Here is a 27,665-nt window from a genome sequence, read left to right as displayed (position 1 = left end):
AAATGGTTCTGGGGACGTATTCCGGTGCTGCATTCGAACGGTTCTGTGACCGTACCGGCTGCCGTATACTGATGAGTTGAGAACAATTATCCTCGGCACAACATGGCGTCATCCTCGAAACCTAAACGCAAACGCCAACGGCACAGCTCAAATTCAGAAGATGATCCACTGTGGACAAATAGATTAGATGGCGATTATTATTCCGCATCAAGCGATAAGAAGAAGAAATTAACTGCACTGAGTAGTTACATTCCGCGTGAAACAAGTGATTGGACGATGAGCGAACTAGAAAATCTTCAGATTAATTGGAACTGGATCGACCCATCCACGAAGAGCATTGATGAATTTTTCGACATGTTTTCAAATATAAATGCAGGTTTGCCACCCCTCGATGCAGATTTAATCAAGATGATGGATTATTTGAATGCTAACTTGACATTTGACACAAGTGTCAAAGAACTTGAACAGGAAAATTATGTTAAAGTTAGAGAATATCTTGTTAAAAACTTTCTTCCCAAAGTTGATGCTGATTCAGATGAACACCATGATGATGAAGAGTTGATGAAAACTGTGGGTAGTAGTTCCAGGTAAAATTAAAATTACCATCTTTTCATTCACTACTGCAATGTCAGTCAGGTACTTCTCAAGTTCTTGTAGCTTTCATGTCAATCGGGCCCTTAGTCGATCCGCCCCAATATAAAAAAATATTTATAGGGAATAAAAATTAAGATACGATGCAGTCTTGTAACTCCGCCCATCTAAGGCTTTGATCGTGTATATTTCTTCTTTATTATATAAAAATTGCATCAAATTTGATTTGAATCTATTCACTGAAAACTCAATGTTACGTACATTTTTTACTATCTTATTTCCGCAATCATATATCTGAAAAGATTTGAAAATCAATCAGACAAATGGGTCACCTCTGTTTTCACAGAAGTGTGGTTGTCCGGTAAGTCCGTCCATGCGTAGTAAACATGTATGGATGACAGGTTTATCATCATGATCATATATTAACGAACTAGAACTTAAGGAAATGATGTTTTATCATGTTTATAAATGGACCACTAAGAAAGGAACTTTAGATGAACAAAATAAAAAAATTCAAGCCAATATGATAAAGAAATTGTTGAAATAGAAAAATAAACCAAAAATATAAAAAAAAACAGAAAATAAAGAAAAGTAAAAAATATGATTATAGATAAAGATAAGAATGTCAATAGCATGGTTAAAAGTATTTTCTTTAAAAAAATGCCCTCATTCAACATGTTCGGTATTCTGAATTGCAGTTACTTAGACACCATCATCCTTGTCAATGGGTTTAAAGTCTGTGCAGTATCATGAGTATATAGTGGTTTTAATATATAACCCAAAATTTTAATTTCAGAGTCAATATATTTTATTTTCAGTCTTTAAAATCGAAAAAAAAACCACCAAAAAAACAGAAAGCTTGTGTCAAACTTTTCCATACATCATTGTACATATTTATTAAAGATAATGGATCTTTAAGATTTTTTTTATTATTTTGCCTTATATTAAATGGCATTGTCTCCCTTTTTAGATCACCGGAGCCCAAAGGGCCCCATGTGAGCTTATGCCATCACTTGGCGTCCTTCGTCGTCTGTTGTCATAAAATATTTCAAAAATCTTCTTCTCTGAAACTCCGAAGATTTGATCCATGGTCAAACATGGCCACCATGGCTACAAATAGAACATAGGGGTCAAATGCAGTTTTTAGCTTATATCTTAAAAACTAAAGCTTTTAGAGCAAATCTGACATGGAGTTAAATTGTTCAATTTGTCAAGATCTATCGGCCCTGAAATTATCAGACAAATCGAGCAACCCATTGTTGGGTTTCTGCCACCAAATTGGTAGTTTTAACAAAATTTTGCAGTTTTTTGTTATTATCTTGAATATTATTATAGATAGATATAAGAAGAAGTCTTAAAAGCTGTACATGTATTTCATGCTTATCTTCGAAAAGCAGCAGGAAGAGTTGATATTCCTGCTGAGGTCCTGACAAACGTTATTAGAACTTCTAATAAAAGATCCAACTATAAAGACCTTGAATCAGGGCCGTAACTACAATGAGGCAGACGAGGCAATTGCTGGCAAAAAAAAATAATAAGGGAAAAAAAGAAAATGGAGAAAGTTAGGCATGCATGCAGAGGGTAGAACACATCCTTGCATTTTAACATCAAGAATTAAGTAATGCATACTTCGAATAGTAATTTATGTTGACGTGCAGCTTCTGTACTTTTATTTCAACGTAATATCTCTGTATCTGATTACCATCGCCAGTAAACCGGCATTTGGTTCTGTAATTATTTATTTCCCGTTAAAATGAATTATTGATAATGGATATTTCCAACATTATCAGTTCGCAAAGTAAATCAAAATTAAAATAGTTTGAATTCTTCACCTTGCTCAGTTAATATTATTAAAGAAGCATTCACAGATCACACATGAATACCTAAACACCCCACAATTTGTATGTAGTTCTCTTTCAAATAAAATGAAGATTTGAGGCATTTTCAAATGTTTTGCTACAAACCTGGCTGCTATTCGAAAACAAAACATTTATTTTGGATGGATGGAGGATTTGTTTGGTTTAACGGCAAATACATGAAGTAGGCTTTCTTTTAGCTATATATAGAGAGCAAGTTACAAAATGTATGTGATTATTCCATTCAAATGTTAAAAGGACAGGACAAGACCTTGGCAGAATGACAATTTGATTGCTTGATACTTTGAATTTCCATGGAGTATTGTGGGAATACTTTGGGCTTGTGAAATAAAGACGGTCGCACAATTAACCATGGTAAAGGTGACTAGAGAGTATTTAATTTTTATCATTATTGATTGGGTGTAATAAAATTGAGAATGGAAATGTGGAATGTGTCAAAGAGACAACAACCCGACCAAAGAGCAGAAAACAGCCGAAGGCCACCAATGGGTCTTCAGTACAGCGAGAAAATCCTGAATCCAGAGGTGTGCTTCAGCTGGCCTCTAAACAATAATGTGTACTACAGTACACACAGAGAGGATGTAATGTCATACTCCCTACACTGTAAAAACTTGGTGTCACACCAAGAAATTCCAGCAACTCTCTCCAAATCTTGGGAGGAAACTTGGACTAATTCCTCCCTAAAACTCCTTAATTGTTTATTACCTTGGTGTGGTTTCTCCCAACAACATGATTTTTATTGCTATGATTACCTTTGAAGTGTGCCATTAGTAGATGACTACAATAAACATTTCTTGTGTTTCCTGTCATTAAATGACAGTCACAAAAATGATGAAAAGTGTGAGATTTGTTAAATTTAATCAGAGACATATTATAATCTGATTTTATTAAAGAATCCTGTACAACTTTATTTATTATAATTATATTCAGCATTTGTTCTGACAGTGTTGGTTTTTCATACCTAAGAAACATACAAAAACAAACAAAACATCACCTGTAAGTGGAGTATTATTAATAGAAAATAAAGACATATATATTTTAATTGAATTTATTCAATCGTTTTTTCTAAATTTAAATGATAAGAAATAAAGGAAGATTATATAAATATAATATATATATGTAATTTATCTACATTATTTTATTTTATTCATTATTTTTTTTTTGTATCATTACTATTATTTTTTAAACCATGTATATGGACCATAATTTGCTATTGGGCTCCGTTTCCTATAACTATAGAAAAGTGATAAAATGTGAATTACTGTAAGAAAAGTTGCAACTACATCTAAAGATGCCATTATTTTTATCAACATACAAGTGTATGCTACTCTTCCCTAGAAAAAAAAATAAAATATACGAATATCAAAGATTCTACAACCGTATTTTTGTGTCGTTTCTCGCGACCAATAAGAATAGTGAGAAGAAAATGCCCAGAACTATAAGTATTTATGTAGCAGATGTAAGAACAGTGGCGTGATTTTTGTGTCGGATTTCGTAACGCAATTTTTAGATGATGTAATCTGCTTTGTTGTAATAGCATTCTTAAAAACAATATGCAAATATGAACTCTTGCGAGATGTTCAAACAGATAAATCCAAGATGATTTACATTCTTGTTTTGATCTTCGTAATAATTAAGTAAGAAAATTACTTTATCGTTATGCGTTACATTTCACAGGAAACAGAAGTCCAGTTATATATTAAAATTGTTTTTGTCCTAAAGTTCTAATCATTTCCAGTCATACGTGAAACATGTGACTAACATGTGATAACGCCATTACGGCCGGATGTACGAAATACTAGGTCTAAACATTGTTTTTGTTTCCAACGGGATGTTAGCAAACATAATCTGTAGACTTGTTTCGTCTTGTTTAAAAGAGGAAAATACAATTGTCAAAGAGATTGCGCCGGTGGTCTGTTATTTTTCCTATGTGCATAATGTTAAATACGATCCTGTGTGAAAATAAATGCACAATGACTTGACAAAATCGACTTCATATTTGACAGACGTTAGAACACACTTTGTTTCCCGATATTTTACCGTAAATATGAAACAAAAACAATAAATATGATACAAACAACGGAGGTAACAAGATATATTTCGAACCATAATGTTACAATTTTCGGCCAGGGGGCCTCAATCGGCGGCTCCCATTAAACCCCTGCCTCGTCTGTTCCCAAGGCCTAGTTACAGCCCTGTGAATTGTTTATTTAGAGCTAATTTCCTAATGCATGTAGAGCAAGACTTTCAGGTTAGCTTACTTACTTGCTTTGTTTGTATATTGTACAATTTTATTGGGATAACGTCCAATTAAATGTAAATATAATATATACAGGTTTAACTATGCCTATATATATTGTTTGAAGATGTCAAAGCTTGAGTTAAAAGTTTATACAAACAAAGCAAGCAAGCCACCAAAGTTTTACTCTACAAGAATTAGGAAATTAGCTCTTAGTAAATTTTAATAGCTATGATTTTAATTGAATTAAGTGATTACGACCAGCCTTACTTTGGTTCACGATCATCAGACAATTGTTGAATAAACAAACCAATTACAAATGTATCTATAGACTAATGATCATTATGGTAATTACATTATTATGTGTTCCAGTGGATTGTGAATATCTATTTATCTCTTCTATGTGTCGGAATTGAATATAAACTTTTCCCAATTGTATTCTGAGTTATCATGGAAAATAACTTCATATTCATATAGAGTGGGGTGCTCATTTTCGCCATATCTTTCCATGTTTTCTTCAGTTTATGTTCAGGTCTTTATGTTTTTGAAGTATACTGATATTTCTATATGAAGATAACTTCAAATGCAAAATATTCTTAGCTTGAAAGCGTGTTTGTTTTGAGTAAAATCATCTGCAGAGTTGGATTAAAGGGTGTTTGAAATTTCCTAACATTTTGTCGATGGGAGACACATATTCGCCGTTTTGACATATCTATTTAAAACCAAATAACTGCAGCTTTTAACTTTATTTATCAAATAAATTTCATTATAGACGAATAGCAGACATTTGAAAGATGTAAAAAACTGAAATTTAGGGCAATCAGTCAAACAATTATTTAGGAATGCTTCTTTGAAATCGTTTTTGTCATTCAGGAAATTGGCTGAAAATCGTTGTCCATTTTTCGGTCCTTTGCCGTAGGTGCCGAAGTTTAGTCACATTTTCTAAAATAATCATATTTGTTATAAAAATATGATTTAACAGCATATTTCTTCCATTTCAACCATCCTTTGAAGTTTTTACACCTCAAAATCATAAAACGGCGAAATTGTGTCCACGGCGAATATGAGCGCCCCACTCTACTAATATCGATGCTGCTTAACAAATTGTACAAATCATACTGATTACTCATTTTTGTATCGATTTAAAGTAATTCATCTGAATGTTTCTCTAAACATGCTAAAGGTAATATTAGGCATCCTTCACTTACCTGCTGTCACTATTCATCGATACTTTTTACAAATTCCATTTATACTGATTCAGATATGTCACAAAATCCGCCGAAGTTAATTATTCATTATTATTTTATTATAGGGCCGGATCAACTAAGGGTGGATAATAATAACTTGTACAAGTAGTACCCCTGACTGAATGTGTCAAGTTTGCAGCATTCTAGACACTTCAGCACCGAGACAAATCGTCACCAGCATGGTGACAGACATTATGTTCTCAACAACTTTGCTTTATATTTTAAAAATCACATTTTTCTAATACTGGATGTTGACTTGACAATGGTAAAACATGGACCAGAGACGGATATGTTAAATCTGTGTACGTTTTCAAAGCACGATTGCTTTTAAGAAGTTCTTCACAGTTATTTCTTCAGGAAAATACTCTAAATGAATGTAAGATAAAGGTATCAGTGATAATTTTAGCATTTTGGAAAATTTGTATGCATAATTAAACCTCACAGCTGTAAAACTGTCAGACAACTTCTTATGGGAGTTATTGCCCTTACACATGGAAATGACAAATGTTACCATTTTTTTTCCATTTTTATACGACTGCAAAAAAATTTTTGTGGTCGTATATTGGTATGAAGTCGGCGTCGTTGTCGTTGTCGTCAGAAGACACATTGGTTTTCGCACTCTAACTTTAATTTAAGTGAATAGATCTCTATGAAATTTTACCATAAGGTTCAATACCACAACAGAAAGGTTAAGATTGATTTTAGGGATAATGGTACCAACAGTTAAGGAATAAGGGGTCAAAAAGGGGACAAAAAAAACCTTCCAGACATAACTTGTGTGTTAGTGTATGGATCTCTCTGACATTGTACCACAAGGTTCCATATCACAAAGGGAATGCTGGGATTGATTATGGGGGTAATTGCCTTAAAATTTTAGGAATTAGGGGCCAAAAAAGGGGCAAAAAACAAGCATTTTTCTAGTTTCATGACAATAACTTGTGTGTAAGTGTATGGAATTTTCTGAAATTGTACTACAAGGGTCCATATTACAAAGGGAAAGCTGGAATTGAGTTTGGGGGTAATTGCCCAAAACGTTTAGGAATTTGGGGCCAAAAAGGGGCCTAAAAACAAGCATTTTTCTACTTTCAAGACAATAACTTGTGTGTAAGTGTATTGATCTTTCTGAAATTATACTACAAGGTTCCATATCACAAAGGGAAAGCTTGGTTTGAGGTTGGGGTAATTGCCCTGAACATTTAGGAATTTGGGGCCAAAAAGGGGCCTAAAAACAAGCATTTTTCTACTTTCAAGACAATAACTTGTGTTCAAGTGTATATATGGATCTCTCTGAAATTGTACTGCAATGTACCATACTATAAAGGGAAGGCTGGGATTGAGTTTGGGGGTAATGAATCATAAGGGCCACAGGTTCAAAAAATTTGGGGGAGGGATTTTTTTTTCCTTTTTTTTCCTTTTTTTTCTTTAAAATTTTCCATTTTAAATTGGTTATTTCTGATTTATATATAAAAGCAAATAATAATGATATGGTTTGAATAGGTAAATTAAAAATATCTTTAAGTTCTTAGACCACATTCATTCTGTGTCAGAAACCTATGCTGTGTCAAATATTTAACCACAATCCAAATTCAGTGCTGTATCAAGCTTGAATGTTGTGTCCATACTTGCCCCAACTGTTCAGGTTTCGACCTCTGTGGTCGTATCAAGCTGCACCCAGCGGAGCATTTTATTTACATTTATAAGTTTTCATTATTTACAGGCCCTCATTAAAATTCAAATATCTGTAATTGGGAGATATCTGTATTGTATTTTAAGCTTGGCCTTCGTGAAACGTAGATTTGACTGTCACAAATTGAGTTTACCTATATACTGAGCTAGCAACGAAATACAATACAGATATCTCCATTCTAATGCAACATATTAAAATAAATTCCATTTGATAAATATTTTGGCTTACTTCCCAAAGTTGGTTTCCGTCCTCTAACTTTAGTTTGCCTCAACCAAATGTTATAAAACTTCTACAAAAGGCTTATTACCACAAAACACAGATCAAGTTTAAATTTCAGTGGCGTCACTTAAACCGTTCTAGAGTTATGCCCCTTTACAAATGGAAAAATTGCTGAATTTTTCATTCCCGTTCTCTAGTTTAGGAGGGGCCTCAGTGGCCGAGTGGTCTAAGTAGTTACTACTGTAATCACTAGCCAGTCAACACTGAGGTTGTGAGTTCGAATCCCGCTTGTGCGGGTGCACTAGACTCCAATCTAAATTGACTAGGATTGTCAGTTTTCCTATCACAGGTCGGTGGTTTTCTCCTGGCACTCCGTCTCCCTCCACCAATAAAAATTGGCCCAAAAGCGGTGCTTAAAAGTGGCGTTAAAACACCAAAAATCAAATCAAATCTAGTTCAGGTTGCCTCAACCAAATGTTATGAAACTTATTCACAATGCTTATTACCATAAAACACAGATCAAGTTTGAGTTTTGGTAGTGTCACTTTTACTGTTCTAGAGTTATGCCCCTTTACAAATGGAAAAAATACTAGTTTTCCTTTCCATTCCCTAACTAAAGTTAGCCTCAACCAAATGTTATGAAACTTATACACAATGCTTAATACCACAAAATACAGACATGACAGATCAAGTTTGAATTTTGGTGGTGTCACTTTTACTGTTCTAGAGTTATGCCCCTTTACAAATGGAATAATTGCTGAATTTTTTGTTTCTGTTCTCTACCTTCAGTTTGCCTCAACGAAATGTTATAAAACTTATACACAATACATATAACCACAAAACTCAGATCAAGTACAAATTTGAGTAGCGTCACTTTTACTGTTCTTCAGTTATGTCCCTTTCAAGGTTACCGCTGGCGTTCTCCATTTTCGCATTTTGCAAAAAAATAAAAATTGTGGCCATTAAAATTCATCATTTGCGAAAGAATTTGGCGAAAGAAATATACATAATGATTTGATTTCATCCATCTTATTTATTTTTCGTTTTGGCGACGCACGTGTTTCAAGCATATTTTTACGTCTCAACTTTTTCATTTACGATGGTCCAGAAAAGAAAACTGTTGTTATGAAGAAATATATTCAACAGGTTGGGAACAACTCCTCAAATAAGTAACCCTTCAATGTAATAACTATCCCTTAAATCAGGGATCAATTTCAAGTGATAAAAAAAAAATGTTTTGTTGTAAAAACCACTTCTTAGTACAAAAGGGCACATATTCATATCATTTGAAGAAACTTTTCCCAAAGAACTATACAACTATCTGGTATTATATGGTCAAAACATGTCCAAGAATTTTGTAATATTCCTGGACTTATACATGTATCTTCTTTATTTTTAAAAATAAGTGGACCCCTCTTTAAGAAAAGTTGTTCCAAATATAATGAATTTTTCCCCTTTTAAGTTAAAAAAAAGCTAAATTTTTCTTTTTACTTTTCTACAACAGCAAAATGATCCCTTGTCTGAGGGACAGTCCCTTATTTAAGGGATATCCCACATTTGGAGGGTTGTTCCAAAACCTGTTGAAAAGTAAGAAAAGTCTCTGCCTTTAGTCTTTATCCTTCAACTGGAAGGGAAATGTATATCCGATAAACTTTTGAAGATGAATCTTGTGTCCCAGAAGTCAAAATTATGATGTCTATATTGCTATTTTTATAGTATCTTTTAAAAAGTAAATGGGGGGGGGGGGGGGGGGGAGTTAGAAAGAAGGAACATTTTAAACGAAAAATATATTTATGTAAGTTGGTGAAAAAAATAATTGACTCGGGGAAAACCCTGCCCTTTATAACTTTATATGATATGCTAGCGGGGGCATCATCTGTGTCCCATAGACATATTCCCCATTTATTTGATTTTGCATATATATATATGTACAGGTACGACTCAAATAGACACCAAGTCTGACTTAATAATAGATTATAGAACAAGTTTCCAAATCGACAGCAGATTCTATGCACCTCTAAGCAGTGTCCAGTTCTTATATAAATAATTAGGATTTTTTTTTCAGAGTTTTGATACATCATATTGAAGCTGGAAGACATGACTTTCAAAATGACCTAAAAGAAATACTTTATGATTTGTTGTTGACTTCTAGAACAGTGGAAGAAATGAGGTTCACAACAATGCTGGAGAAGTTTTGCAGAATGTGTAACCTAAAGGGAAGGTAAATTCTTTAAAAAATATGGTGAAAATAAATTTTGACCATTACTATCATGACTATTGACAAGACTGTTTCTTTAACCACTTTGTGCTTAACCTTAACATACTGCAGAATGAGGACTGACTTTTCAGGGTTTTTTTTCACATTGCTGGACTATTGTGTTACAATACATGTACATACATGTAAAACCAGTAAGATCTTGTTTTTTTTAAATTGAGAATAGCAGTAAGATTCCTTACCAACATCTTGCTACAACAAGAATTGAAACAACATGAGCAAGCTTAATTAGTGGAATGAAAATGTTATTTCTTTATAATTTTGAAATTCAGACAGACATGATACAATGTATATGTAACACTTCCAAAAGTGTCAATCTCCCCAACAATGCCCAAACGTGTCCTCAAAATCCTAAATGATCCAAAGGTGTTCAATTATTATTATTTGCAAAGCGTGTCCACTTTAAAACACCAGAACATCTCAAAACTTTTAGCAATAATATGTCCTCAATAAAGGCAATAACTTTTATGGCAATTTAATTTTTGAAAACATGATTAAAGACGTCTGGTTTTGGTTGCAGGATTCTAAAACAGATCAAACAACATCTGCAGGAAATAAAGGTATTATGTTTGGTAAAGACGAATGCCCAAGACATGGAACATTATCCTGTCTATCCACAGTGAAAGATGATATCAATGACTTCTGCTTTCAAATAGACACCAGATAAGAATTAAAGAATGGCACAATAAAAATGCGTTTTGCTTGCAGTGGTTTTATTGTCGAGCCTGCGACTTTAGTTGCAGAAAGCTCGACTTAGGGATAGTGTTCCGGCGGCGGCTACGGCGGCGGCTACGGCGGCGGCTACGGCGGCGGCGGTGTTAGCTCACTTCTTAAAAGCTATATATTTTAGAAGGTGGAAGACCTAGATGCTTCATACTTTGTATATAGATGCCTCATGTTACGAAGTTTCTGTCAGTCACATGTCCAATGTCCTTGACCTCATTTTTATGGTTCAGTGACTACTTGAAAAAAAAGTTAAAATTTTTTGTATTGTTGAATTCTCTCTTATTCTAAGTAATAGGATAACTATATTTGGAATGTGTGTACCTTGCAAGGTCCTCATGCCAGTCATACAGTTTTCACTTTTAGCCCAAATTGTACCTTGTCCTATAAACATTTAGGAAGATCAAAATCAGTGACAAGAAAAGCATCAACAAAAAACCTCACAAAAATATTTAGCCCTTGACATATTTAAAATCCATGAAATATTGTAACCACCTTAAATAACTGATTAAAACAAGATCGCAATCGATTGACTCGACCTAAATCATCAAATCCTGGTACCCTGTATATGAAAATGATGAAAGGTTAATTTTGAAAATGGTTCTTTTTGTAGTATAGGATTGGTCGAGGAAACCATGATCAAGGATGTACGTGTTGTGGCAGTTCCAGACTTAACTTTCAGAATTTCATCAAATGAAATGCCTGATGTAATACAGATAATGACAGTTGCAGAGGTACTTCTTCATATATAAATAAAGTAAAAAAAATTCAGGCTTGTGTGTCAACAATTAATTTTCATTTCCAATTGTAAAACATATAACTCAAAAACTGTGAAAGTACTTATATTTTCGTGGTACATGTGGTATGAGCAAAAGCTACAATACATGTTCATGGATTTTAGTTTTTTGAAAAAAATCAGTGGAGAAATTTTAAGCCATCTGATATAAACCTTCGATATAAATTCTTTAAATATTTGGCAAAAATAGTACACAGGAGAGCACTTACAAGACTAGACTTAAGAAATCTGCATACAGAACTATGTATCAGATATCAGAATGCAATTTTTAGCTCAACTGGCCCAAAGGGCCAAGTGAGCTTTTCTCATCACTTGGCGTCCATCATCATCGTCGTCCCTTAACTTTTACAAAAATCATATCCTCTGAAACTACTGGTCCAAATTAAAGCAAACTTTGCCTAAATCATCCTTAGGGTATCTAGTTATAAAAAAACTATTCGATGACCCCGCCCATTAACCAAGATGGCCACCATGGCTAAAAATAGAACATGGGTGTAAAATGCAGTTTTTGGCTTATATCTCTGAAACTAAAGCATTTAGAGCAAATCTGACAGGGGTGAATATGTTCATCAGGCCAAGATCTATCTGCCCTGAAATTTTCAGATGCATCAGACAATCCGTTGTTGGGTTGCTGCCTCTGAATTTGTAATTTTAAGGAAATTTTGCAGTTTTTTGTTATTATCTTGAATATTATAATAGATCAGTCAGGGGCATTACTTAAACAAGTAACAATTAAAATTACCTATACAAGTAATGTTGAAAACGAGGCTAATTTAAATATAACTTATACAAGTTATTTTTCTAAATATTATTTTTATAGGTGTTTAAGAATACAGATTTTACTAGCTTTAAATAATTTTCACAGTTATCTGGTTATTTTTCCCTTGATATATAAAAACTAATTCTTCAGAAACACTAATTAACTTTCCCACACACTTATCTTACATACCAACGCTTCTGGGTCAAAGATTGGTCTCTTGGGACTATTAAATTATCATTTTCCTCTAAAATCTTGAAGGTAGACTGATATAAATAGATTGATACTTGTGAATTAATTAAGACCTGAAGTTATTTATAATTTGTAACCTAATTCAATTATGTGCCTTTAATAGGTAAGTGTAATTTCTATTTTTTTTCAAAAATGTTAAAAATAACTTATTCAAGTAATATTTTTGACATTATTTTCAAAGTAACCCTTTATCTCTATACTCCTCTCAAATCTGATAAATTCTTTATTTTATCATATAAAATGGTGTTTAAAATCATGAAAACTACATTTAGTCTATGAAGACCGATTGGTTTTCGCACTCTTAACTTTAGTTTAAGTGAATGGATCTCTATGAAATTTTACCATAAGGTTCGATACCACAAAAGGAAAGTTGGGATTGATTTTGGGGATTATGGTACAAACAGTTAAGGAATTAGGGGCCAAAAATAAGCATTTTTGTAACTTCCTGACATAACTTGTGTGTTAGTGTATGGATCTCTCTGACATTGTACCACAAGGTTCCATATCACAAAGGGAATGTTTGGATTGATTTTGGGGGTAATTGCCTTAAAATTTTAGGAATTAGGGGCTAAAAAAGGGGCAAAAAACAAGCATTTTTCTAGTTTCATGACAATAACTTGTGTGTAAGTGTATGGAATTTTCTGAAATTGTACTACAAGGGTCCATATTACAAAGGGAAAGCTGGAATTGAGTTTTGGGGGTAATTGCCCAAAACGTTTAGGAAAAAGGGGCCAAAAATAAGCATTTTTCTAGTTTCCAGACAATAACTTGTGCAAGTGTATGTATCTCTCTGAAATTGTACTGCAAGGTTCCATATCACAAAGGGAATGTTTGGATTGATTTTGGGGTAATTGCCTCAAAATTGTAGGAATTAGGGGCAAAAAAAGGGGCAAAAAACAAGCATTTTTCTAGAGTCATGACAATAACTTGTGTGTAAGTGTATGGATCTTTATGAAATTGTACTACAAGGTTCCATATCACAAAGGGAAAGCTGGGTTTGAGTTTGGGGGTAATTACTTTAAATGTTTAGGAATATGGGGCCAAAAAGAGGCCAAAAAACAGGCATTTTTATACGACCGCAAAATTTGAAAAAATTTTCGTCGTATATTGCTATCACGTTGGCGTCGTCGTCTGCGTCGTCGTCGTCGTCTGAATACTTTTAGTTTTTGCACTCGAACTTTAGTAAAAGTGAATAGAAATCTATGAAATTTTAACACAAGGTTTATGACCACAAAAGAAAGGTTGGTATTGATTTTGGGAGTTTTGGTCCCAATATTTTAGGAATTAGGGGCCAAAAAAGGCCCAAATAAGCATTTTCTTGGTTTTCGCACTATAACTATAGTTTAAGTTAATATAAATCTATGAAATTTTGACACAAGGTTTATGACGACAAAAGAAATCTTGGGATTGATTTTGGGAGTGTTGGTTTCAACATTTTAGGAATTAGGGTCCAAAAAAGGGCCCAAATAAGCATTGTTCTTGGTTTTCGCACAATAACTTTAGTTTAAGTAAATAGAAATCAATGAAATTTAAACACAATGTTTTTTTCCACAAAAGGAAGGTTGGTATAGATTGTGGGAGTTTAGGTCCCAACAGTTTAGGAATAAGGGGCCAAAAAGGGACCCAAAAAAGCATTTTTCTTGGTTTTTGCACCATAACGTTAGTATAAGTAAATAGAAATCTATGAAATTTAAACACAATGTTTTTTTCCTCAAAAGGAAGGTTGGTATTGATTTTGGGAGTTTAGGTCCCAACAGTTTAGGAATTAGGGGCCAAAAAGGGACCCAAAAAGGTATTTTTCTTGGTTTTTGCACCATAACGTTAGTATAAGTAAATAGAAATCTATGAAATTTAAACACAAGGTCTATGACCATAAAAGGAAGGTTGGTATTGATTTTCGGAGTTTTGGTCCCAACAGTTTAGGAATAAGGGGCCCAAAGGGTCCAAAATTAAACTTTGTTTGATTTTATCAAAATTGAATAATTGGGGTTCTTTGATATGCTGAATCTAACTGTGTATGTAGATTCTTAACTTTTGGTCTCGTTTTCAAATTGGTCTACATTAAGGTCCAAAGGGTCAAAAATTAAACTTAGTTTGATTTTGACAAAAAATGAATCGGTTGGGTTCTTTGATATGCTGAATCTAAAAATGTACTTAGATTCTTGATTATTGGCCCAGTTTTCAAGTTGGTCCAAATCGGGGTCCAAAATTAAACTTTGTTTGATTTCATCACAAATTGAATAAATGGGGTTCTTTGATATGCCAAATCTAACTGTGTATGTAGATTCTTCATTTTTGGTCTTGTTTTCAAATTGGTCTACATTGGTCCAAATCAGGATCTAAAATTTTTATATTAAGTATTGTGCAATAGCAAGTCTTTTCAATTGCACAGTATTGCGCAATGGCAAGAAATATCTAATTACACAATATTGGGAAATAGCAATTTTTTTTTTAATTAGAGTTATCTTTCTTTGTCCAGAATAGTAAGCAAGAAATATCTAATTGCACAATGTTGTGCAATAGCAAGAATTTTTTTTAATTGGAGTTATCTTTCTTTGTCCAGAATCAACTTAAATCTTTGTTATATACAATATACAATGTATATTCACTTTTTACTACCAACTAATAAATTAAAATAATCTTTACCATTCAGTGATAACAAGCAGTTTTGTTTACATCTTAATATTTTATGATGTATTTAAATGAGTAGTTATTGTTGCAAACTCCATTAGAAATTTTAATTGAGATTAGTTTTGGAATAAGGGAAAGGGGGATGTGATTAAAAAAATTAGGTTCCATTTTCTCATTTGAAATTTCATAAATAAAAAGAAAATTTCTTCAAACATTTTTTGAGAGGATTAATATTCAACAGCATAGTGAATTGCTGTAAGAGAAAACAAAAATTTTAAGTTCATTAGAACACATTCATTCTGTGTCAGAAACCTATGCTGTGTCAACTATTTAATCACAATCCAAATTTAGAGCTGAATCCAGCTTGAATGTTGTGTCCATACTTGCCCCAACCGTTCAGGGTTCAACCTCTGCGGTCGTATAAAGCTACGCCCTGTGGAGCATCTGGTTCTAGTTTCCAGACAATAACTTGTGTTCAGGTGTATAGATCTCTATGAAATTGTACTGCAAGGTACCATACCACAAAGGGAAGGCTGGTATTGAGTTTGGGGGTGATGAATCATAAGGGGGTTCACAAAATTAGGGGGGGGGGATTTTTTTTCCCTTTTTTCTTCTTTAAAATTTTCCATTTTAAATTGGTTATTTATGATTTATATATAAAAGCAAATGATAATGATATGGTTTGAATAGGTAAATTAAAAATTTTTTTAGTTCTTAGAGCACATTCATTCTGTGTCAGAAACCTATGCTATGTCAAATATTTAATCACAATCCAAATTCAGTGCTGTATCAAGCTTGAATGTTGTGTCCATACTTGCCCCAACTGTTCAGGGTTCGACCTCTGCGGTCGTATCAAGCTGCACCCAGCGGAGCATTTTATTGTAGTCTTTTACAAAAATCTCCTCTGAAATTACTGTGCCAAATTAAACCAAACTTGGCCTAAATTATGCTTAGGGTATCTTCTTTAAAAAATGTATCCGATGACCACACCCATTGACCAAGATGGCTGCCATGGCTAGAAATAGAACCTTGTGGTCAAATGCAGATTTTGGCTTATATATCTGAAACTAAAGCATTTAGAGCAAATCTGAGAAGGAGTAAAATTGTTTATCAGGTACAAATCTTTCTGCCCTGAAATTTTCAAATGCATCAGACAACCTGTTGTTGGGTTGCTGCCCCTGAATTGTTAATTTTAAGGAAATTTTGCAGTTTTTTTATGCCCGTTTACGGGTCGTATTATGGTATACCGTTGACCGTCTGTCCGTCCGTCCTTCGTCAACATGTCGGACATTAACTCAAAAAAGCTTTAACCAATATGCATGAAACTTTGGTGAATTGTTTATATCTATTGACGTGAGCTCCCTTTCATTTTTTATAAATTTCAGAATTACCGTTTCCAAGTTTTGGGGTTTTATTCATATAACCAATTCCAAGTTCTTTGGCTACATTTATTCAGAAACCTATAATATGTCAAATATTTAATTACAATCCAAATTCAGACCTGTATCAAGCTTGAATATTGTGTCCATTTTTGCCCCAACTGTTCAGGGTTGGACCTCTGGGGGCGTATCCAGCTGCGCTCAGCGAAGCAGTTTATTGGTTATAACCTTGAATATTATAATAGAAAGAGATAAACTGTAAACAGCAAAGTAAGCTCTACAAATAAGTCACCATGATCAAAATTGTCAATTGACCACTTCAGGAGTTAATCTTCTACAAAAATTTTCTGCTCTGAAACTACTGGGCCAAGCTCATTATAGATAGAGATAACTGTAAGCAAGAATGTTCAGTAAAGTAAGTTCTACAAACAAGTCACTGACACAAAAACAGAGAGTTTTGTCATGAATTCTATTCTTGTCTTAAATAATGTAGAGTGTCCTTTGTTTAATATGCACTGCAACACATTGACCAAGGTGAGCAACACCGGCTCTTAAGAGCCTCTAGTTATTATTGCGATATTAAACCAGTCAAATTATTTGTATAAAGAAACCTTGCAATAATTTCTGAATGTACAGTAGTTATTAATTATGAATTAGTGGGTCCTATATGGTTTTCCTTGTTCTTAGGTTAAAGTTTCAACCAATGATTCATTAGTTGATCAAAAGATTCATGTTACTAGACAAAAACCAGAGGCTATTGATACATGTGATAAGGAGACACTTCAAACTATGGATCCATCAAAGATAAGAGGATTTAGCCAACATGTTGGACAGCTGATCATTGGACTAGGCAATTCTTGCTTCAAAAAAGAATGTCTTGGCCTTTTGCTCCATGAGACAAAGGTAATGTTAATATATAGCTAATTGATTAAAATGTTTCGATCAACTCTTAAATGATTAACACTTTCAGTCCAGTAAAATTAATGATCCCTTTTGATAGATAAATGATATTTTCTATAAAATTGCATTACTATCAGTACAAATCAGTTTAGTTATTTGGATGCCCTGTCCCGATGTCATGGTCTAGCGACTTTGTATTAATTGTCAATGCTGCTGTCCCTCAAATTGTCTTTTTCAGAATTTTCTGCTGACAGCAAGACATTTCTCTGTGTCAGCAGTTAATTATACCCCACACAACAAATAAGGACTTACTATGTAGATGTGCATATCGACAGGAAATTACGATTTTTTTTTGTAGGAGTTATGCCCCTTTAACTTAGAATTTTGGCCAAAATATACTACTGCAACAGTTTGTCATCCCAACTTCTCTGAAACCACACAACAGAATTTCATGAAACTTTGTAGATAATAAGGACTTACTATGTACATGTGCATATCGACAGGAAATTACGAATTTTTTTTTGTAGGAGTTATGCCCCTTTTACTTAGAATTTTGGCCAAAATATACTACTGCAACAGTTTGTCATCCCAACTTCTCTGAAACCACACAACAGAATTTCATGAAACTTTGTAGATAATAAGGACTTACTATGTAGATGTGCATATCGACAGGAAATTACGATTTTTTTTTTTGTAGAAGTTATGCCCCTTTAACTTAAAATTTTGGCCAAAATATACTACTGCAACAGTTTGTCATCCCAACTTCTCTGAAACCACACATCAGAATTTCATGAAACTTTGTAGATAATAAGGACTTACTATGTAGATGTGCATATCGACAGGAAATTACGATTTTTTTTTTGTAGGAGTTATGCCCCTGTAACTTAGAACTTTGGCCAAAATATACTACTGCAACAGTTTGTCATCCAAACTTCTCTGAAACCACACAACAGAATTTCATGAAACTTTGTAGATAATAAGGACTTACTATGTAGATGTGCATATCGGCAGGAAATTACGATTCAATTTTTATTGTAGGAGTAATGCCCCTTTAACTTAGAATTTTGGCCAAAATATACTACTGCAACAGTTTGTCATCGCAACTCCTCTGAAACCACACAACAGAATTTCATGAAACTTTGTAGATAATAAGGACATACTATGTAGATGTGCATATCGACAAGAAATTACGATTCAATTTTTTTCTAGAAGTTATGCCCCTTTTACCTAGAATTTTGGCCAAAATATACTACTGCAACAGTTTGTCATTGCAACTTCTCTGAAACCACACAACAAAATTTCATGACACTTTGTAGATAATAAGGACATACTATGTAGATGAACTTATTGCAGGAAATTACGATTCAATTTTTTTTCTAGGAGTTATGCCCCTTAGAACTTAGAATTTTGGCCCAATTATACTACTGCAACAGTTGAAACTTTGTAGTTTATGAGGACATAATATGTTAATTGTGCATATCCACAAGAAAATTTTTATCAGTTGACTTTTGTAGAGTTATGAGTCTTTGAACTTAGGAATCTGGTGAGATTTTGTTTGTCAAGTGACAATGTGGGGGTGTGGGGTATGTGAGGTTCTTTAATTTTTTTATTAAAATTATTTTTAGGGTTTCCCCTTAGCAAATCATGGACTTTGCAAGGGGAAGGGTTTATCATTTTGTGGAGCAAGATCACTGGGTACTTCTACTTTTTTTCCAGTGTGCTATATTCACAAATATCAGTTTAAAGTGTCTTTTATACCATCTCTTGGGCAGGTAACAAGTAACTTTCTAGTGGTATACTAATTAAGTATAACTGATTTTTCTTTTCAGATACTGATAACATGCCTGTCTACATCACCCAGGTATTGTACATATATCAAAGATAAATTAGGTCCAGAAGACAAAGCTACTCTGCATTTTATTGGACCTTATGATATATTAAAGGCAAGGGAGAGGAGCCAGCTGATAAAAGCTTTTCTACGTTTAGGAAACCGACAAAGATTAGGAATACCAAAAGTATAATCTGCCTTTTGTGTTACTAGAATCTGCTCACCCTATCAAAGCTAAAGTGAATACCAAAGTTGATTCATAGTAATGAATATAGAGGTGTAATACCACCAAATCATGGTACGTCACATCTGGTTGCATACGAAAGTAGGTCTTAAAAAATATTCCCTTGAATTTGACCGTTGTAGGTAATTAATCCTACATTTTATTGCAGTAAAACTATTTCTGTGTCATAAACATATGTCTTGGGTATTTCAAAACACCATTATTTTTATTTGTGATTTCTATAGAAAATTTTGTAATCTTGAGGTTACATGGTTACTAAACCTTGTACACAGATAGAATAAGAGGAGAAATTTGATTGGTTAACTTCCAATGATTTTTATTTTCTTATATGCAATGAAATGTTATGTGAAACTTTTTCTATAGAACTGGACAGGATAAAACTTTACTCATGCCAAGTATTTCTTTATTTGAAACAAAGATAAATTCTGCACAATTTTTTGAAAAGTGCAAATTTAACAAAGACTAATAGGGGAAAATCAATGATGGTATTACACCTAGAGGTGGAATCTCTTAAAATACATTTATTTTTTAGTACAAAATCTTAGTGAAATTGTTGCCACAACATTTTGTAATTCAAGAACAAAGCAACAAAAAGTTTATTTATACAGCATCAGAGTTATTTTCAGAGCTAGATATAAAGATATGTATATATATTAACATTATTGTGACATAGGAAATGTACTAGAAAATGCAAGAATGGTGAAATTCATCTATTATCCATTACTTATCATCCCCTGTTTGACACATTGCAAGGGACATAGAAATACCCTGCATCCATCCAGTCTTGTAAGTGCTCTCCTGTGTACTATTCTTGCAAGATATTTATAGAATTTATATTGAAGGTCAGCAATGTCTAGAACAAGTTTGAAAAATCAGTGCAGATCAATTTTTATGCCCCCGCCATAGCGGAGGGGGTATTGCGATTAACCCTTGTCCGTCTGTACGTCCGTCCCAAAATTGGTTTCCCTTCTCTAACTTTAGTTTGCCTCCACCAAATGTTATGAAATTTATACACAATGCTTATTACCACAAAAACACAGATCAAGTTTGAATTTTGGTGGCGTCACTTTTACTGTTCTAAAGTTATGCCCTTCTACAAATGGAAAAATTGTTGACTTTTTGGTATCCCTTCTCTTACTTTAGTTTGCCTCAACCAAATGTTATGAATCTTATGTTGTGTTTTGTGTACTATTGTTTGTCTGTTTGTCTTTATCTTTTGTAGCCATGGCGTTGTCAGTTTATTTTTGATCTAGGAGTTTGAATGTCCCTCTGGTATCTTTCGCCCCTCTTATATGCACAATGCCAATTACCACAAAACACAGATCATGTTTCAATTTTTGGGGCGTCACTTTTACCGTTCTTGTATAAAAATTACCATCATGTAACATCTATCAGCCCAGCCCTGACATATAAAAGTATATTTACAGTAAACATCTTATTTATTTGTAAACCTGTTTTCTCTTAACCATACATACAGATTTTATTACTATTTGCCTTTTTAGTTCACCTGGCACGAGGTCCACTGTGAGCTTTTGACATCACTTATTGTCAACTGTCGTCTTCTGTTAAATTATACATAGATCATCTCCTCTGCAACTACTAAACCAAATTTAACCAAACATGGCAAAAATTATCAACGGGATATCTATTTTAAAAAGTGTGTCATCTCAACCTGCCTGCCGACAAACATGGTTCACATGGCTAAAAATATAAGAGCAATTTTTGTCTATTAACTTGAAAGCGCTATAGATAAAGAAAATTGGGCAGGAACAAATATTTCAGAATGATGAGATCTACATAATATCATTTGACATCAAAACTGTCAGATCACTTCTTATACGAGTTATTGCCCTTAATTGAGTTTAGTAAAAAGTTATGTTTGCCTATTATTTCGAATTATGATAGATAGACAGAAACTTTAAATAGCAAAAATGATCAACAAGACAAGAAAATTAATAAATAAGTCAACATTATTGAAATCCCCAGTCAACCCCTTATTGAAGTTGTTGCCCTTTAATGACGATGTTTCCCTTTTTTTCCAGGATTACCAATTTCTTGAAAACTATGATAAATAAAACTTTAAAATGCAAAAATTATTGGCAAGACAAGATCAACAAATAAGTCAATATTTTGCAGTTTTGTCTATTTCCTTGAAAACTATATAGATAGATAAAAAATTGTAATAGAAAAATGATCACCAGGACAACATCTACAGATAAGCCATAATGGCTGAAATCTTTAGTTGATTTGATTAAATTTTTTGAGTTATTTACCATTTAATGATAATTATTACTATTTTTTTTCTTTTTTGCCTTTTATCTTGAAAACTATAATAGATATATAGAAACTTTAAAAACAAAAAAATATTCAGCTGAATAGAATCTACAAATGTGTTAAAATGACTTAAATTGCAAGTTAACTAATAAAGTTATTCTCCTTTTATGATGATTTTTACTTAAAAGTGGCCATTCTGAAAGATGCAGGTGAGCAACACAGGCTCTTTAAGAGTTCTGTTTATTGACAAAAGCATTAAAAGACAGGTGTTAAATTTTAACTGAATGTATTCGACTTTGTTCTTATATCTATATTGTTATTCTTATTTGTGCATATGCAAAAATGATGGCAGTTATTTATACACATTAATAGATAACTTGTAAAAGAAATATGTGATATTTAAACAAAAAATAATCTACTTGATTGTGTTTTACTTTGAATATAAGTTTGCTTTCTATTATTATGGACAATAAAATCAATTCTTACTTTGTTTCTGTTTAAGATGATGAATTGTGCAGGAACATATATATAAATAGTAACAATATAATGCATTGAACTTTCTTGACCAGATTTTATTTTTACCTGAGCCACAACAAAACTTCAGACTCGCCTATAAAATGCTATATTTTTGAGTAACTACACATTCAAATAATTTATTTAATAAATAGTGTTTTTTTATTTTAATCAGTATATTACGGGTGAAATATTCTATATATTTACTAAATTTTTAAAGAGAGTTTTCAATTGCAAAAATTGTACTTGCTAAACATGTAATTTTAATATGTTGTTACTGATGACAAAATAGAGTTCAAGTTCAATAATGACGATTTTGACTTTTACCGTTCAAGAGTTATGGCTCTTGAAAGATCGTAAAATGGTGTTTCCATTCACGTTGTTGCATTTACTCACAAACCATTCAATCTAAGCTTTTCAAATTTTAATATGCTGATACTGATGACAAAATAGAGGTCAAATTTGATATTGACGATTTTCACTTTCACCAATCATCAGTAATGGTTCTTGTGATATTGCCAGGACACAAATAAATGCTAATAAATCTGGTTTGCTGTCGTTGTGACAGCCTCTTGTTATTGGTTGCAGTCGAAACTCGCTGCATCCAATCAAAAAGCGCCTATAACATGAACACGTGTAAATGTAAGACGTGTTTGTAAACAGTTGCCACATGTTTATTGTGCAACAAGTCTTTACATCCCTAAACATATGAAAATATTAATTGACAACTTGAAGGTTTTTAATCAACTATTAGAAGTTCCTGTGTGTATGTCTCATGCACAAATGCATGAATGTTGACATATATTTTTCGTTTCCGGCTTTACCAAGTGTGTAGAATCTACATGTTTTTACCTCCAAATTGAAGAGTTCAAGTTCTACCATTGGTCAAGAATAATGTATTTGGAATGGGTGTGACTTTAATCTTCCAATAGATGGCGCAACATTGTTATCACAAATCTTGACTCAATCCACCAAGGGTGAAGAGAACGGGTGTTGATGGTAACCTTTGGCTAGCGAAGATAATGAACTAGGCGTTTTCACTAATTAAAAGGAAAATAATGTCAACATTGAAATTGTCATCTTCGTCATCGTCTGAATACTTTTAGTTTTCGCACTCTAACTTTAGTAACAGTGAATAGAAATCTATGAAATTTTAACACAAGGTTTATGACCACAAAAGGAAGGTTGGGAGTGATTTTGGGAGTTTTGGTCCCAAGATTTTAGGAATAAGGGGCCAAAAAAGGGCCCAAATAAGCATTAATCTTCGTTTTCGCACAATAACTTTAGTATAAGTAAATAGAAATCAATGAAATTTAAACACAAGGTTTATGACCACAAAAGGAAGGTTGGGATTGATTTTGGGAGTTTTGGTCCCAAGATTTTAAGAATTAGGGGCCAAAAAAGGCCCAAATAAGCATTTTCTTGGTATTCGCACTATAACTTTAGTTTAAGTAAATAGAAATCCATAGTTGAAAGCAAGCTATGAAAGACCCTAATCTGATAAAAAGTAAAACCAAACAATAACCAGAAACATATGTATTAGACAAGTGCAACCACTGAATTACAGTCTTGTTACCTTGAGACAGTAAAAAAAACATAACCTCGGAATTAAAGTCTCCTGAATTTGAACAGGGTTCAACCCTCCTCTAAGCCAGGACAGTGGTTTAACATCATCACAAAATTAAACTAAAACACTAGAGACATAAAGTACTGATCTATGAGTACTCACAGTTACTGCAAGCTAGTTTCCAATTAATTGCAGCAACAACTAATGAATGAATCATGTTTGCAGACTAAAATATCAATTAGTACTGTGACTACTATTTTAATAATATATGTGAAAAGATGTCAAATGCAGTCTTTTTTTAAATGTATTGGTTAAATTTCACAAGTTAGTCATTGTTTAAAATTATTTGTTCCAATTATTGAAAGAATGCACCCATTTTGTGAAATAAGGATTATATCTTCATGATCTTGTCAATGAAGAACTTGTGTCAAATGCATTCCTGATTACAAAATTAATATTATTACCAATCATATCTGAGTATATAAAAATCCAAAATTTAAAACCTACCACAAACACATTATGTCCACTCTATTTTGTTTATTTGCTTAAGCTATATCAAATGGTGTCTGCCATGTTGGATTGTAGCAGAAAACTATCTGCCTAGATTTTTAAAGAAATGTGCAATTTTTTAAAAGAAGAATGTTTAATTCATTCCTTAAACTTTTTCTAAATGAAGAACATGGTGTCTTCTGTCATGTTTTTTACAAATACAGAAATTTAAGTTAATTATGTATGCACTTTTTGCTTTTAGGTCTATCAACAAGTGCAAACCATCTTGAATAGTGTAAACTCGAAACAAATGTATTGAATTTTACTAATGGAAGTAAAAAATGTTTTAATTTTTTCAATTATATTATCTTACTGGGTTTTACTGTGAGTTTTAAGTTTGCTTGTGAGCAGGACAATGAAATAAATCTACACTACCAAGAAATTGTATCTTAAACTTAATAAAATCAACATGGACTAATCTAGTATCTAGAAGACCAATGTAGATTCGATATCGATACACGACTTTTCGTATGCATGTTGTTTTGTCCACATGGCCTGAATCCTCTTTCTTGAAAATTGATGACTGAAGTTGGCTGTAACCAATTCTCATATAATCTGAAGAATGATTGTAGGTTTAAATTAATAGGCAGCAACTTTTAAAAATCAATGTAAGTGTGTTAGCCATATTAGGTGAGGTCTTATTTTAGCATAAATCAATACTTCAGTCTGTGTTAATACAAAGATGTATTTATATTTTTACATGTGGTATTCCTATCGAATGAATTTTTGAGTTACTTGCATTTGAGATATATTTATTTAAGACTATTGGATCACACATTTTTATGCTTCCTTTGCAGTTCATCTTATACATTGTTATATTAAGTCTTTTGTTTGATTGAACACATGACAAATCTTTATTTAATTTATTATAACTTTTCATGTGGTTTTATTATTTGAGTTTGATTGTCAAGTTATAGAAATTGTGTTTCTCATAAGAAGTCATATGTATATGTGTAATCTGGAGCGTTTTGACAACATAAATGTATTTAGCAGACTTTTAAAACCTGTTTTCTTTCATCCTGATGTCCTTATTCTCAATTTAAACGCACAATTAATGTGTTTATGTGAAAAAAAATCAAATAAGCAACTCGCTCTCACCCTCTTACACAACCTAACAAAGAAATAGAGTTTAGAGCATTTCTGACATAGGATAAAATTGTTTTTCAGGTCAAGATTATCTACAAACGTAACAACACATTGTTTGGTTGCTGCCCCTATAATGTAATTTTAAGGAACACCGATTTTTGCATTTTTTTATGTTGTTTATTGACGACAAACCATTTTCTATATTTGAAAATGCCTGTACCAAGTCAGGAATATGACAGTTCTTGTCCATTCGTTTTTGGTGCGTTTTGTCATTTGATTTTGCCATGTGATTATGGACTTTCTGATTAGATTTTCCTCTTGAGTTCAGTATTTTTGTGATGTTGCTTTTTGGTATGATATATACTTTTTATACTGACAATGTAGACAAAGGTGTATTCCCCTTTACTATTTTTGAATTATTGGCTTCTAAACACTAATTCACTGATATTTTCCAATATCTACCAGGCCTCTTGTTTCAACTTCATCAACCTTGCAGTGCAAATGGAGTGGGAAACAAAAATCAAACATTCACTGATAGGTAAATACTAGTAGAAAAAATGTTTCTTAAAGAATAAATTTAATACAACAAATCATCTGTAAAGTGATCCACATGCTCTGTGTTGATTTTTTTTTTTTATCAAAGTCAAGATTTGGTAAAATTTAGTAACAAACTCATAAGTAAATAAGCCTGCAATTAACAACCACTGAATGATATATTTATTTTTGAAAACACATTATAGAATCATAATCAATTTTAAAATGTAACATACTGGACTTAGATAAGTATATATTAAGTTCAATAATTTTAATAACATTTGAATGACATGAGATATTTTCCTGAATTTAGGTAGATTTTTGTTGTCGGAATATTTGAGATAGCATAAGCTGGCAAGAACTTTTTTGGTGTAGCTGTGATGAAAAATTGTAATTTTCATTTATGTGTTTATTATGTAGATGCATTTCCATTTCATGGACTTATACACTTCAGTCAACATGATAACTTATGCAAATCTATTCTGTTTATACATTGTACAAAAACATTTTACATTTAATTGATGCCAGTTTATTATTATATCATTATTTTTCTTTGAATAAGCTTATACATATAAACTATATTTATTGAAGTTGAATGAACTTATTTATATACACAATGAATTTATGGATTAAGATAAATTTGTAATTTTTGAATAAGCACTTATTTATTATTAATGCAGGCAACGGGTGAAATTACTTTTTATTTTGGAAATATTTTAATAGCAGATATATATATTTATAAACCGATTGAATTATTACTTTTTTTTTTTGCAGAAAATGTAATCAGTTTTTCGTGTTGATATGTAAACATTATAATTATAATTTTTATTCTTTATTATAATATTCCCATTCATGTATATGTTAAAGAAATAAACAATGTATATACTTGTAATTTTTGTTTATCATTTTGATTAATATTCTTAAAAGCAATAAAGATTAATTAAATATGAATCAAATGAATCATTCTAATTGATAATATTTGATTGACACAAGAAAATGTGGTATGATTGTCAAGGCTACCACGCTCCACCAGGGACTACATTATGTAGAAGGTCATTAACTAAAGGTTACAGGACAGTCTTTCCCAATGAGCAAACCAATCTTAGTTTTTAATTGAAAAGGAATAGAATCTGTTGCTGTTATTATTTAAAAAATCCATTTGTCTGACCCAAGTCAGTGTAATTTGTATGTCATGTTCTGATGAAGCCTTTGTTCTTCTTCTTTCATTGTCTTTTGAACTTGGTGTTACGAATAGATTTTCTATGTAATTTTAAGGGCCTGTTTATTTCTGTTACAAAACTATGATAACATGAATAGATATAAGTATAACCTTAATCTTATTCCTTGTGTTCCTTCTTGGTGTACACATTAACTGTACCTTGAAGTACTGACCAATATAATCTACAAACACCCAACCCTTGTGAGTACTAATGTATGCAACCATTAAGACTTTCAAAATGCTTTGTCTTCTTGGCATACACATTAACTGTACCTCAA

At 32.5% G+C, this 27,665-nt stretch overlaps 1 protein-coding gene across 2 annotated transcripts; it reads left to right on the top strand.

Annotated features, from left to right (window-relative positions):
- LOC143059878 (uncharacterized) lies at positions 1 to 27,060 on the top strand. 2 transcript variants are annotated; one of them, XR_012973652.1, is made up of 6 exons: positions 1 to 587; positions 9,926 to 10,081; positions 11,472 to 11,592; positions 17,361 to 17,576; positions 19,403 to 19,678; positions 20,146 to 27,060. XR_012973652.1 is itself a non-coding variant. In XM_076233452.1 (5 exons), the coding sequence occupies exons 1-5, from the start codon at positions 103 to 105 to the stop codon at positions 19,592 to 19,594; spliced, it is 1,170 nt and encodes a 389-aa protein (XP_076089567.1). In that variant the 5' UTR covers positions 1 to 102; the 3' UTR covers positions 19,595 to 27,060. The 2 variants fall into 2 exon arrangements, 1 of the variants encoding a protein (XP_076089567.1); XM_076233452.1 differs by having other exon boundaries at positions 19,403 to 27,060.
- Positions 27,061 to 27,665: the final 605 nt, after the last annotated feature.

The sequence above is a fragment of the Mytilus galloprovincialis genome, unplaced genomic scaffold (genome assembly GCF_965363235.1).
Source record: "Mytilus galloprovincialis unplaced genomic scaffold, xbMytGall1.hap1.1 HAP1_SCAFFOLD_34, whole genome shotgun sequence".
NCBI classification, from domain to species: domain Eukaryota; kingdom Metazoa; phylum Mollusca; class Bivalvia; order Mytilida; family Mytilidae; genus Mytilus; species Mytilus galloprovincialis.
This window is presented reverse-complemented; position numbering and strand designations above follow the sequence as displayed.